Source organism: Etheostoma spectabile, chromosome 1 (genome assembly GCF_008692095.1).
Source record: "Etheostoma spectabile isolate EspeVRDwgs_2016 chromosome 1, UIUC_Espe_1.0, whole genome shotgun sequence".
NCBI classification, from domain to species: Eukaryota; Metazoa; Chordata; class Actinopteri; order Perciformes; family Percidae; genus Etheostoma; species Etheostoma spectabile.
In genome coordinates, this window is record NC_045733.1 from 8,469,605 (window position 1) to 8,485,217 (window position 15,613).

The window sequence follows — 15,613 nt, forward strand, 5'->3', positions numbered from 1 at the left end:
AACAGAGATGTGATGGTGTTTGGATTTGTCTGCAGTTAATGGTAATCAGACAAATAGATCAATAGATTTGAACCAGACTTTGATGCTCCAGACTTTAGGTCTTCATATTACCACTCTCTAGACTGAAGCACAATATTCTTGCCGCTCTGCTCTGAAAAATAAGCACGCCGGAATGGGGAGGGCAACTACACTGGAGGGGTTCAGGTCACTAACAAAGGGCCCTTGTCCTGGTCAAGTCTCTGACCTTTCTCCTCACTTCCTTCCTGAAATCGTTGCACAGCACCCTTCACTACAAAGTCAAAGATAGACAGCTAAAGCCAAAAATCAACAGTGTATAAGCACAAACCTAAATAAAGCCCCATGTTATTTTCTCTGAATTGTTGGGGTACAGCGCAAACTCTGACACGCAGGCACTGTTTGCTCAGGTTTGAGTGTAACACTGTGCATCAGTCATGGCTGTGTGTGTGTTACACTGAGTGCTGTTCAGGATAAAGTGCAGCGGATCCAAACACTTGAGTGAGGTCAGACCATCCAGAGGGAATAACCAATAGATGATTTCTTGTTCCACTAATTCCTTACACAGTAAAACAAGCCTTCTTGGAAAACAGCCATTCCAATATGTCTATATTAAGTTGATGGGAGCTTGAAAGCAGTGTAGTCCAACCCTCTGACCCGCCTAACACACCCCAACCCAAATCCCTCCACTCCAGCCCTCCTCCATCTCATCGTTCCTACTGACTTCTTTGCAATTCTGGATAAAATTGCAGGCTGCGGTTTGCTTAAACACACTGCCGGGCATTTGCAGGAATTTTGTAGACTGTTCTAATATAATGTAGTTTCAGTATTAAAAGTTGTAGGAATAAAAATAAAAGCTTAAATTAAAGTATGACGCAGAATGGTAAAATTAGGCATACCGAAGAAAGTAAAACACATTCATAGATAACAACTCAGTGCATGTACAAAGACATTTAAGTTATTCATTGGGACAGAAATTACAAAGCAAAGATGCAAAAATGCATTTCTAAACAACTAATGTGATACATCTAGGTTTAGTATATGTTATGTACATAATGTAAATTGTGCTGATTTTTAACTGAAATGTATCTGTCTTCAAAAATAGATTTATATGCGTAGAACATACACATCAAAGTCAAGACTTACTGTAAGGTATGTTCTTCCTTTTTAAAACTTTTTCTTATTAAGTGGCCAACAAGTTTTCATGCTACAGCTCTCGATTCTGAACACACCTAAAGTTATTATATTGAGTTAATTAAAATGCATCCTCCATGCTGACAAATCTGTCAGGAATTGTGTGCACACCGCAACACAATCCTGCATTACAATACAGTACAATACTACCCTTAAAATACAGATTATTTTTAACAGCAAATACATCCTTAAATGGAAGTACGAATGAATAAATGTTTTTTTCAAGGTGTGGCTATGATATTAAGGTTCGCAATAAGCTGGCCAAATCCATGGAGACTCCTCAAACAGCATGTGCAATGACGGGAAAGAAGATAACAGATATAAACAAATGCACAATTGGGTTAGGGCCCAGCATCATTTTCCTGCCTATACTGGACATCCTCAGGGTTTTTTTGAAATGGGAATAAGTGAAATGCTTCGGACCCTCATTGCAGGAGAGAGAGTGAGGTACTAAAGAACATTGGACACGGGCTAGTCGGATAACCAGCTACAACCATGTGAAGCAAACAGGACAGGGGGAGTGGAAAATAGAGGGATTTAAGTTGTGAAGCTTATTAAATAATGTGGTTGTTAAGGTTTGAAATAACACATCTTCAACACTTTGGAGCAAATATAAATAAATGCTTTGTCTGTCCACCACCGGTAACTGTTTTGTGTTGTATAAAAGAATAAGAAATATATATTATATTCCCTCTAGATTCCCTTTAGATTAGGCATTACCTGTGTTATATTTCAAAAGCATGTTTAATTCTTTCATTCAACGTTTAAAATTTAAAAGGGAAACACTCCTCTTTTGCACTTTTGAGAACAATGATTTTGTCTGACTGTGAAACAGAAGACCAGCCCTAATTTGTGTAAGAATGTTGTCCAAACTATGGCTGAGTTTCCCCTCTGTCCCATCCTCCAACCATAGACTGAGGCTCTGTCTTGACTATTACCTCCCAGCTGCTGGGGCCACACATAACAACAAAGCCCATTCAGAGCACGCCTGTCAGGAGGGGCACCTTTATTAGAGACACAAGTGCACTGAGACTTTCAGACATGCTCAGATATCATCGCCTAATCATGATTTTTGTAAAAGATCAAAGGAGAGGTAGTATGACTTGTTTAAAAAAAGGTGTTCAGATGTATTTAGAAATTACCAATGAAATTAAGGAAATGTTCAAAAGAAGAAGAAAAAAAAAAAGGTATTTTGGAGAACTGTGTAAAAATGAACAAAACCTCTACAGTTGTTTTTATGAAAAACTACATGACAAAATAGCTCATTCATTGTGTTCTATTGGGGAATGCTTGGACTCTCCCCCGCCCCAAAAACAAAAAGCTCATTTTTTGCGTTGGCCATGGGCTGAATGCTTTGCTTTGCCACCCAAGCCCTAAGAAAACACGCACCCCTTTCTCCCTGCCGGCTAACCGTACACAGTAGAGCCTATTAATTCAGCTCCTTCTCCCTGTTGAGTGTGCCTACTGCTGAGGACGATGGCCACGCAAAGCCAACGCAAAGACAAAACAGTTTGCACAACATTAGCAGAGAAAACACAGTCCATGCAGAGAGGGAGAGGAAACTAAATCAACATCACACTGGAGGATGTGTTCTCCCTCAACTGATATTTTCCTTATGAGGGTCTGGGTACAATGAATGTTAAGTGTAGGCGCTCTGCCTTGATCCAAGGAAGGTTTGTGGAGCTCTGAACAGGTGCTTTATTGTGATATTTAGACACAACATAAAACTGCTTCATTCATCATATTTGTATTAAAAAAAAGTTGTTCCGTTATCAGGATCATTTAGCCCCATGATGAATTTAAAAGGCAAATTCACATTCCCATACGCCTGCTAATCCTCTGTCAGTCTAATCCTCTGTCCTCTGTCAGTCAGTTATTCTTGTCACTTGTAAGAACTGATAGAAGGCTGAAAGTTTATGTCATAAATTAACCCGTCCCACGGCTGCTTTACAAACCCCTCAGGTGACTAATTTTAAGTAGACCCTCAGGTGTGATTTCACACATTACAGCCGTTTGTGTAGCACCTCTCAGATGGAGCCTCTTAATTATCGCTGCTTAAACTGCTGAGGTGTCTGAATACAAAGCCCAATTACACAAAAGCATGGCTTTATTGTGTTATTTACAAGAAAAAAAATGGATCTACATGTTTGTCTACTTTCTACCTCACTGGCAAAAACACGGTACAAGCAAGCATATGTTTCATATGCATCAAAATAGACTCAATTTAGCCAGTGATCAGTTGTTACACTTATTTACACTCGATTACACTGTTACACTGACACAATAACTTTTAAATCGGGTTTTTCCACAATCTACTCTTAGTTAGCAATAGGAAAAAAAAGAGACAGAGCTAATGGGACAAAACCCACAGACCCTAGACATTCAAACAGCATCTACTGTTTATGTTCCTAAAGCAAGACTTTGTTTCAACAGACACATAGCATTGCATACCAACTGTTCATCCACCTAGCTTAATTTGCAAACCAACACTGTCACTGCTGAGGTCGTATCTAATACACCTTTTTGCGCTTCATTAAGTTTTAACAGGGCCGAGATGGCTTTATTGTGTAAATTGCACATGACTTTGTTAACGTCAGCATTTCTTCTGCTTCCTGACAAGAAGTCACATTTCATAACTAATTAAATTGATCCCCCCCCCACCCCCCCCACCCCCCCCCACCCCCCCCCCCCCGCCAATAGAGTCCACTAAATTAAATTATTTGTATCCTAGTGTCAATATATTAAATCAAAGGGGCTAATGAGTCGGGTCACTGCCTTCTTTTATCTTCAGTTTTGCATGTGCACATCTTCATCAGCTAACAGTCTCCTTAAATGGAGGATGAACATGCTGGACTGAGCCTCCCTGGGCAAGAGCCAAGCCTGTCTGACTAGGCTGTTAATGCCCCCACATAATCCTACAAGCAGGCTAACACAGAGCTCTTCAACACAAGGGAAAGCACTGGCAGAGCGGCATCCACACGGATGCGTGTGTGCACACAGCAGCGCACTTAAACACACATGATCATTTCCCTGCTTTATTATTCTCTTATAATCATGCTAACAGTTCCAATCTTGCTGCGCTAATTGGGGGACTTACACATTCTCTTTAACAATGTCTATTTTTGTGCCTTTTTTTGCCACGGCATTAATAAGAGTCTCACACAGAGAAAATCCTTTGTGCCGGGGATACAACAAAAGCATCTGAGAATACACAAATTAGCGCTCTTATCTTTTGCAATTACCATACAGCCCTGTGTTTATTTAAACTCATCTGATTGATTTAAAATATTTACCATAATGGTGTAGTTTAGGAGTCTTTGCTTCTCTAAATTGGTAACCAAATAGTGCAACTCAGTGCATTAATTTACTGCATTAGATTGGCTAGCATCTATATTCCTTTTTATAATAATAAAGAAGTGATTAGAGACCAGTACTACTAAAAGCTAATTTATCATACAGGTCAAACACCAATTAGACAGAATTGTTTTTGCTCATACTAGGATAACTGGTTAGATAACAATTTGTTCAGCACTAGAAAAAAAAATAGAAAAGTTGAATACTTAGCTACAGGACATTGCACACTGAGTCAGAACTTTTTCGCACGTTAAATAAATCCAATCGTCAATCACATCTACATACCGCCTCCTAAACTTTTGTCCATCATATTTTTTTTTTTTATGTGGTCACATTTTTTGCATTTTTTCGCATCTGCAGCAAGCAAGGGAAAGTAAAAAAAGAGCTCTGCATAGGAATGATAACAGTCTCTGCTGCAAACCAGAAGCATCCGGCTGTGTGGGGCTTGTGAGCTTGTAGGAAACCGTTAATATAGTCTGATAGAGGCCAATTATTAGGGGGCAAATGCTTCTTAGTGGCAAAGACCTTACATTGACTTGATGATTTAGGTTGCAACAGGACTGTGAACTTAAGCATCCTGAGCATACAGGTAACCAAACTGGAATGGCATCACAACAAGAATGTGAAAGTCCTTCAGTGTCACAGTTAAACATGGGCTGGATTTAATTTAAATATGTGGAATGACTAGATGGTCACTGCTGGTCAAGCTGGACAGGAGGCATGAGAGATGTCATACATCTAGCTTGACTAATCTTGACCACATCTGCACATAAAATCCAGATTTGCCAAGCTGATACATATGTTTCCAGAGAACCTAAACTTTGGCCTCTGCCAAAAATGCATGTAACTAGATAGATGGCATTGTTGAGGGGAGGGAGCAATACATATATCATTTCCTATCACAATTTATAGATTGATTTACAGCCACCATAAAAACACAGTGTGTTTAAAAGGGCATACTCAACAGCCACTGAATACACTTCAGCCTAACCTCTTCTGTGAACCTCTTCTTCTCTGGATTATTTGTAACAGAGGGAAATAGGAAATCCATGTCCAACTGATTAAACCAAACTTCTGTCCAGATTTTATTTTGTCTTCAAAAAATATAAAAGTAAACAGCGGTGCGTAAGATCATTTTGTCTGCATTATAACGTAGTGTTCAAAAATAAGTTGCTGCTGTAATTTAATTTTATCTTGAATCTCGGGACGTCTGAAACGTCGTATGACGTCTGAAACGTCTGCTTGTCCCCCATTGTTTATTTAAACCATTAAAGACATGTGAGAAAGCCTCTAAGATTGTGTGTGCAGTAGACAACAAATTACTGGCCTTTTCTCTTTCAATCTCCGATTTTTCTTTTTAAATGGAAGGGATAGACACATTCTGTATGTGTTTTTGTATATCTTTGTGGACACAAGGTTAAAGGTAAGATGTAGAGGCACAGATTTGAAGCTATGTCGTGTATAGGGAGAGAACAAAAGGTCAAAGGAAGATAAATAAATCCAGACCTGGTTGATGAACAGATCATTTAAAGGTGTGTAGACAACATTGTAGACAATGGCCTCCATAGAAATGTATTATCTCTCAAATCTTGGATCTCACAGTGTACTCAGGCCAGGGTTAGCACATCAATGCCACAGCCAATGACAAATGACGATGTCATGATTGTGATATTTTTAATGGATAAAAAGAAATTTGTTTCATCTGGGGAGCTCTGTTTTCTCCAGCCTGTTTATGAAGATAAAGTTCACCCTGACCTTTCCCCCAATATTTATTCTCTTGATGTGTGTATCAACGTGTGGGTCCCTATGTGCCCGTTTACAGGACACAGTCGCCTCTGTGCATGTGTATGAATATCTGTGTGAGAGATTCAAAGAAGAGAGGAGGGAATGGGCACTTGCTGCATAGCTATGGACAGTACTTTCACTTGAGTTCCATAGAGCTCCACATCTCATGAGGGTATTTTATTTTTTGTCCAGAAAGACTTTAATAAACTATTCTGTGGTGGCCACTCTGATGCTGCTCTCGTCTTAGTAACATGCGTCTTGCCTTTAACTCTCATGTACTGTAACAATAAAATTGTGCTTACCAAGTGACACATTTAAGAGGAGAGTCAAATAACGCTAAGTGCACCTCGGTAAAAAACAGAATGGTGTCTCATTATTTCTATTTATTTCTTTTTGTAATCTCCCAGTGCCTACACGCAGACTCAGAGAGATAAGTAACTTATGAGATAAACCAGTTCTCTGCTAATATATATGTTTAATTGTCAGGAGTCTTGGTGGTGTTTCAAATTTTCTACTAAATCAACTTTAGAGTTAATCTCATCCTGGGATTGAATTAGTGCCAAAACGATCTCAACGACGAGGATGGTCTGAATGAATACAAACAAGCTGAGGGAAAAACACACAAAGCCTTGGGCTTTAACTTTTGATAAGCCCCTAACACTGCAATCAAAACATCTGCTATCTTAAAACAAGTGACATTGTAATCCCAAAGGACAAAGACTAAATCTATATCCCTCTATTGTAGGAATGATGGGAAAGGATAAAAAGAGAGATGGCTATTCAAAAAGGGAAACTAAACCTCTATAACTACACACTTCTGACGGAGTCCCTTCAATCCACATGCAAAAAAAACCTTGAAAGAACACATATAGAGTGCCAACAAGAGTCTCCACTTGCAGTCCCCATGGTTTTATTGTTTAGACAGTTTACAATGTCTACTGATGTGATCAGTTACATCATCAATACGAGACCTGAGCTTAGGCTGTCTCTTGGCTTTCTCCCTGAAGCCAAAACAGAAGGACTTTGATGGCAACTGGGGTCTCCAATAAAGTTTTGTGCTCTCCATTCTAATAGCAGAGTAACTCAATCCCCCAACACTGCTTACCACTTTGCTGAAAGTCTGTGACATACATGCTGGAGGCTTGTTTACAGAACTAATTAAGTCAAAGCTGTTATATATTAAAATGTCCAGGGCATTTTTAAGAGGCAGCAGTAATGAAAACAGAGTGTCAAAAATGCTTCACTAACTTGCCCCTGACTCTCTTTTATCTACCCTATTCCCTACTCCAACTCAAGAGGAGTGGCCATCACCACTCTGGATATTTGGAGAAACTAGGTTAGGGAGAAAGAACTTCTTCTGCTTTAAAGGACTTGCTGTTATAAACAATGTTGCACACAATCAAACTTATTTGAAGTACTGACAGTGGTCCTTGTTTGTTCTCGGGTTGTATTCTGTCAGCAAGGTGCAGCTAGCAGAGGCTACAGGGCAGTGGACCAAATGGTCTGACCATAGGACTCTTTTATTTAAATGTGTTTTTTTATATACTGAACAACATTATGAACGCAACACTTTTGTTTTTGCCACCCAGGGTTAGGGTTTATCCGAGAAGAGGAACCCCCCCCCCAATAGAGCAAAACTGCACATTTTAGAGTGGCCTTTTATGGTGGCAAGCCCAAGGCACACCTGCACAGGAGAAGCACACTAACACTAACACAGATTTAGACAGATTTGTAAACCATATTTGAGAGTAATAACCCTTTTTGTGTACATAGAAAGAGCCTTAGATCTTTTAGTTCAGCTCATGAAAAAACATGGGGGCAAAAACAAAAGTGTTGCGTTTATAATTTTGTCTAGTGTAGGCATATGGGAAGATCTATGGCACATTTGGTCAAGGGAGATGCTGGCTAACTGGGCTCTGCAAGGAAGGACTTTACTTGTATCTCTGTTCAACTGTATATTTAGAAGTGCTTTCCCATACAGACTCAATCCCCTGCCCTCTTAAAGCAATGCATCAAGGGGAATCTTCAGGTATCATTTGCCTTTAAATTTGTGATGAAATCAAGGGTCTTTAAAAGTGAGATGTATTAGAGATGTACCCCTATGCTCAATGAGCATAAGTAAAGAGCCCTCCATGATATGAGTACATATAAGGTACTTCATTTTAGAGTGTTGTGCTCTGTGCGTCTCTCCAATTTAATTATTTTCCGTATAGACTGTCCACTGTTGAAGTTAAATCTGGTTGTTGCAGTAAATGATGTTTGAAATGAGAAGTTTGCAACAACCTGTGTAGGATGCCCTATAAGGAGAAACTGCTTTTTGCAACAACAACAAATAAGAAGATAAAATAAACTATCTCATGTGAAAAGTGCTAAAAGGTGCCAGAGGAACAATTTGTTGCAAGTAAATGTTTGAAGAGGTTGGGATAAAAGAAAAGGGAAAATGAAAGGACAAGACAGGGAGTCGTCAATAAAAAGAACAAGCAGTGGAGGAGGAGGTGAGTGGAGAAGGATGTGCCTGACACTAAGCACAGCCAGCAGGATAACGTTAGCCTCACACAGGCAGCCAGGCCCATAGCCTTGACCACTGAGCCAGTGGCCAACCCTGCATAACCTTGTACTGTCTGACCATGTCCAGCTACATGCTGCCTGGGTGGTCTTTCACTACACCACTTGGCACTGTATCACATAAGGCACACACAAACATACACACACTAATGAGAAAGATAAAGTCTGGCATGAAATGCATAGGTCAAACACGAGAGCAACACATCAATGTAGGAACAGCAAGAAAGAAAAAGAAAAAGAAAAACACATTGTCAGCCACACAGCATAATGACAATGTAAGTTTCAGTAGCTCTTGTGCTGTGCAAAAGATTGCCACATTGCCCTTCTGGGGCCAACTTGCTTTCAGAGGCATTTACCAGCCTCTTTCATGTCCCCCACCTCCAGGCTCTTTCCATCAACAGGACTCATTAGCTGTTGTTGCCCCCCCACCCTCCAACCCCAACCATCTCTTTTTTTTGTTCATTAAGATGTGCTAATTATTCTCCTCCATATTTTAAAGCCCTCCCGATTACCAACAGGCAATTAACATTTGATGAGAGTGATGAATGTTAGTGTGACACAAAAATTAAAGATGAGTTTTTTTTCAAAGAAGAAAAAGAAGACAAGGATAGGCTAACAGAAGTAAGCAATGCCATTTACTTTAATGTCTAATTGTATTGATCTGTGCCAATAAATGCAGACATATGGCTCATGGTGACAGTGGCGGTGCACCAGTTACACAGAGGAGGGAAAAAAGGGTTGTTGTAATAGGCGTGGAAGGAGTGTGAGGTGTAAGCTGCTGAGTGTTAGGGAGCCAACAGAAACACATTCACCGACCTGGATCTGTTGCTGGAGGAGGTTGATTTTGTGCTGCTGCTGCAGAAGCTGCTGCTGTTGTCTTGCAATCTGGTTGGAAACAGAAGTAAAGAGAGGAAATTAAATTACTTCTGGTTAAAACTGACATAAAGAAGAGTAGGAGCTAATATCATATCATACTTTTGCTTTCTTTCTTTTTTTGGACATTATATACCGATGACCTACTGCTCCCAAATGCTATCCAGGCCAGTTACAGTATATAGGAATATGTTAAAATAGTGGTTACAATGAAAATAATAAAGAGGATAAAGTAGCAGATTTATGAGACCAAATAATATTACTTTTTTTTTCTTTGACAAAATATGTTTTTATAACCAAATTACTGCAAAATCTGACCAAAACATTTTGAATTTCTAAACGAACATGAAACAAACTTAACTGAACTGCACTGTCATAATGAGTGGTAAAAGAGAATAAATGATTTAGGGGGCCGTGGAACATGGTTATGACGGAGATAACTGGTGCAGACAGTGTACGAGTGACAGAGGTCCCTGCTGCCCCTGAGTGACGAGCAGCCACGCCGCAATCTTTCTAATCCCAGCAGTCCCCCTTTCTACATGCCCACTTCATTGAGCATGACAACCTAGTTTTAAGTGTCATTTAATTTTCATTTTTAAATATAATTACAAAGTGTTCACTGTAAGATATCGGCCGTCTGCAAATGTGTCAAGATTAATTTGTGCTGGCTTCCTCACAAGTGTCAACAGTTAATTACTGTGTTGTATCTTGATGGCTTGATGACATTCTGGCTCTCAGCGGGCTCCCCCCCTATCTCTCCCTCTTGCTCTCTTTATTAATATTCTTCCATTTTAAAACAAGATTGAATAATGAAATATCTTATAGCACTGTTCATTTATGCTGCAAACGTCCACAAAGCCTACAGAGTTGAGTGTAGTTTGCAAATGGACATCATTGATTGAAAAAGAAATCAATACTGTTAATGTATTATTAGTGTACTATGACCAAATGCATCACTTCAAGTTATATGGTCTATCTCTTCATTTACCACAGGAAGGTCTGAGAATGTGTTGAGAAAACTCTGAGTGAACTCCTTGCTGATAATTGACTCATAGCCATTAGGGTGGCTGGTGATAATAAAAGTGTCGCCCGTGTGGATAGTTTGTGTCCTTATTTCTTCCCAGACATTAACACACTTCATGGCCTCTGCTAATTTGCTGATTTGTACAATATGGCTCATTGGCCTGATTTGTGCTGCACATCTAATGCCAGGCTTGTTCTAATAGGACTCGATTTATAAGATATAGAGGACTTCCATGTTTAATATAACGTTTAATTTGCACATTCCCTTGCATTTGTTAGTATAAGTCATAATAACATTTTTCCTACCACACAGCATAAATGTGGGTGAGAGAGCATGACTGAATTATCTGAGATGATATAGAGTGTTACATCTCTTAAATCTAATATTATTCCAAATCCTACAGAGGAGTAAAATTTTACTGGCATATTTCAGCCATCAAATTTAATATGAAATAGAGACTCAACTAAAAAACTTGTTTTAAAAATGTATTTAATTGGGTTTATTATAGAGACAAATGGGAAATAGAGTAAACAACAACAAAGGAGGAAGGAGTATCAATGTTTTCAATAGGAAGGAGAGAAAGAAATGTGTGGGAATATGGTGAGGGGGGGAAAAGACTATTACCTGGGGTGTGAAAGAAAAAAGAAAAATCGAGACACTGTGAATATAAGAAAAGGAAACAGTGATCAGTTACCTGCTCCTGTTGCTGACGAGCTAACTCCATTTGCTGCCTCTGTTTCTCCATCTGTGAGGCGGCGAGCTTCTTCTGTTCATCATGGGCAGCCAGAAGCTGCTCGCGCAGGCTGATCAGCTGGCTGATCATTGTGGAGAGCTGGTGTTCCTTTTCTGCTAGGCTCTCTGGAGTACCTAGTGAGGGAAGAGAGAGAGAGAGAGAGATGTCAGGAGTTGAAAGGATAAACACAAGGTGGAGAGCCAGAGTCATAAACACAGATACAGGGTTGTGTTATGCATAATTGTAAGAAAATTTGAAAAAAAACGTTTCATGGTGGCCAAGACTAAATAACCAGCTTTTGTAAAAAAAAAAAAAAAAAAGAAGGCCTCCGCCATTTTACACTGCTAAATATAGAAAAGTGACTATGCTGCACACGCCAATCATCATATTTTGCTATAGTACTGTTCACAATATATTGTACAAAGAAAACCACTCAGGCAGCAACCAACTGCAGGGAATTCACTGGAAAATGTTAAGGTCACACACAGCCTGGATTTATCTATTTGCTATAGCTTGTGTTTACAGCTTTCACAGGAAGAAAGAGAAGACATTGTTCCTGGCATAAAGACTAAGAGCTGCGGTGTGCTGTCAAACTGAGGTGGCAAGTTATGTCAGACTACCAGGGGTGAATACAGTATAAAGAAAGAGCCGGTGTTAACCTCCAAGCTATAGTTCTTCATTTTATGGCCATTCTAGTAAACCATTAGGAGTAACTCCTCACAGAGTACTGACAGGATTGTTCAACAATGACAATCATTAACAGGAAAACTGAACAATACACTTTTTTATTTTATTATCTGTGTAGCTACTGTATGCAAAAGAAAAGCACTGACAGACCAATAGGATTACTTCTCTCTCTACAGTCATACGTCCGCGCTGTACGTGATAGAGAGAGCGGCTCCGCTGCACTGCTCTCTCCCTCCGCCTAATCAATGCTAAGTGATCCTACCATTGACTTACACCGCCAACATAATTGCCAGTGAGAGGCTAGACAGTAATTCACTCTCCTCCCACTGCACTCCTGTGTGACAAGCTGATCTGGGATAATGTACAAAAAAAAGAGATGGGAAAACCGGCAGAAGAAAGGGAGAGACAGTAAGTGAGTGAGTGAGAGAGAGAGAGAGAGAAAGAGATACAAGCATAGAGATAACAGTACAGTGAAGTCTGGCCTGGGGCCAGCAGGAGCTGAATTCTTTCCTGGGTGTCTTCCTCTCGTCTCTGGCCACATCTGTCTTGAGTTTCTCCGAGAGCTCCCAGGGGCCCTCTTTACTCAAACTATTTTAATTTGACTAAACACCTGATTTATTTTATCTCTCCGATGAGGAAAGCCGTTTGTCTTAATAGGGCTTGTCAACCTCCAGAACCCATTCAGGGCAATTTACTGGCAGGCTTGTCTGAACCTCGGTTTGCCTCGCTCTGCCTCCGCTGCCTGCTGCAATGGATGAGAGCTACAATTCTCCATTTATCCTCCTAACGGAAAAAAGCCACCTAAAGCAGCTATTCATTGGGCCTGTGTGCAGTTTCTAAGGCCTGAATTGACTTCTTATTCATCCGACTACACTTGTTGTGAATAGCTTATCTGTAAAATTGATACAATCAGCACCAATTTTATTAACCTTTGGCTGTGTCCATGAAGGAGCTGCCTTTAACAGGTCACTAGCAAGATACATCAGTTATTGTCACAATAAATCACAGCTATCAATACTGTGCTGAGGAGAAGGGAGGGGGGAGAGAGAGAGAGAGAATGAAAGAAAGAAAGAATCCAGATGAAGGTGACGGCCATCAGGCCTCGAGGCCGGCATAGATAACCTTGAGTTGGGATCAAACATCTGGACTCAATGACGCTCTCTCAGCCTGCCTAATTGCAACTTTTTGAGATGATCGCTCACTACTTTAAGAGTGTCAAGACTGTAAAAAATAACTGTAATATACAGCATATATATTGTGTGTCTGTGGGCATGAAAGTGCAGAGGGACTAGTGCTAAGGATCCACAGAAGGATTTGATGGAAGAGAGTGGAGAGCTCAGTCCTTCCTGAACACCTAAAGAATACTAACAGAGGGCCTATTGTTTTGATGTTGAGCTGAATTGTGGGGAGTCTAGACTGCCCACTGGACTACTATTTGGGCCTTCCCTCTTTAATTTTAATCTTAATTATTCCACACTTTGTTAGTTATTTTTTATCCAATGCTGAAATATCAACAAGAAGTACTATAAGATTAGTGATGAATGCTGAAGATGAAAATACATTGACTCTGTGGAAGAACTTCACCTTCAAGACTGTACAAAGCTTAGTAGAAAATCAGGCGCATATGTTTTTTGTTGGATGGTTAGTGTAAAAATCTCTTTCTTCCTGCTTTAAATTATGGATCAGTTTTAAAAAGCAGATAAAACTTTTATTGGGTGGTGCAGAAGAGGAGAGTCGTGGTCTGTGTCTGACCAGCATGCTGACAAAAGAGGCCGTTTCCTGCATATTGCATGCCTTTTAACAGCAGTGGGGCTGGGGTCTGCCCGTTAACATGTCTCCTCACATTGCGCTTCCGACGGCAGACAGACAGCACAGAGATGGCTTGGCGCTACATAAACCCCAGCAGTCGGCCCAGACCTAACATGTTGTGACATCCTCCTGTTAGACGACTGAAGCCCAGTAGGACAATACCAGCCTGACACAGGAAGAGGATCCCAGGAGTTAGCGGTCAAGCTGTGCTGGCACTTTTCTTGTTTTTCTTTTCTCAGGCCACTGTGTGAACTTCAGAGATGCGAGATTGACACATAGGAGGAGGAGACGTAAAGCTGTGTTGTTGAGAGTTTCAGCGCATTCAGCTTTCACCTTTTTAGATTTCTGCCTCTTTTAAACGTCGCAAAGTAGGGCAGAAAACATCAACGATGGGTGACTAAATAAATGATAAGAGGAAAACAAGCAGAGCCATGGTTGCTTGGGGAGGGATGGGGGTATTTGAGCCTTGGGGTCTTTGGATAAAAGGCACTTTGTAGGGGTGCGATTTGTTCTGTCCAATACCCACATCTCCCTCTTTCTTGGCTCCCTCCTCTCTGCTCTAATCAAGCAGTCTCTAATTTGGGTTCCAAGTCCAGTACCGGGGAAAAAGAAGGAGGCTTGTTACTTTGAAGAGTCCCGAGTGAATAACACAGATAAAAGATTCAGGCACAAAAAGAGAAGAAAAGTGAGGGAGGGTGAGGGTGAAAAGGGGGAAAATCACAAGGCACCCTATTCTCTTCCTTTCCTTTGGTTAAGACAGCTGAGCCATTATGACCAGTTCTGAATTGGGTTTTCTAGCACCAGAAGACTGGAATTCCTTTGTGTCTCTATCAGTCAGCTATTGTGGATGCTTCCATATGCTGCAAGCTCATCCTAAGTAAATTAAGACTTGTCTAAATGCTCCGATTGTACCAAGCTGTAGCCACAGACCGCACATAGCTTGAAGGCCTTGTGTGCTAAATCTCTCTCTCTCTCTCTCTCTCTTTCTCTCTCTCTCTCTCTCTCTTTTCTTTCTCTCTCTCTCTCTCTCTCTCTCTCTCTCTCTCTCTCTCTCGTCTCTCTCTCTCTCTCTCTCTCTCTCGCTCTCTCTCTCTCTCGCTCTCGCAAAGTGTGTGAAAGTAGACATGAGTGTGTACAGAATTTTTTTTGCGTGCTGCTCCAATTGATAAAAAGGTGCATGCCTTTGAGTAAATGTGCATGTGTTCAAGTTCATTTGACCCTTTGTCCATTCTTTCTGTGGAAATCACAAAGAGCCAATTGAGACGCGGCAAATAGCATTATTGGTACCTTTAGTGATCAGAATTAAAGGAATTTTCTTCCCACAGACCTTTCCTCAAAACCATAAAACTGCTTCAACAAAAGCATGAAGCCAATCTTTGTACGATACTCATTTTTATGATATTGAATATGACTGAAAAATATGTCATATTGAGGATCTAGACTGACAGAAAACCAAGCTAGAATAACAAGAGCTAGTTTTATGGTTTCTCTTCGCTTTTAACTATACACTTGTTCAACAATGCAACAAAGCCGTACGTGTTTCCAGTAATGTGGTGTTAACGCGTCTCCATGCC

At 40.4% G+C, this 15,613-nt stretch overlaps 1 protein-coding gene across 7 annotated transcripts in view; it reads right to left on the reverse strand.

The window, feature by feature from the left end:
* Positions 1-15,613, reverse strand: part of sox6 (SRY-box transcription factor 6) — a 132,938-nt gene that overhangs the window by 45,042 nt on the left and 72,283 nt on the right. For all 7 annotated transcript variants that reach the window (XM_032522879.1, XM_032522897.1, XM_032522889.1 and 4 more), the window contains 2 exons: positions 11,505-11,677; positions 9,730-9,798 (listed from right to left, as the gene is read on the reverse strand). In XM_032522879.1, coding sequence (XP_032378770.1) covers positions 9,730-9,798; positions 11,505-11,677 — 242 coding nt within the window. The remainder of the gene's footprint in view (positions 1-9,729; positions 9,799-11,504; positions 11,678-15,613) is intronic.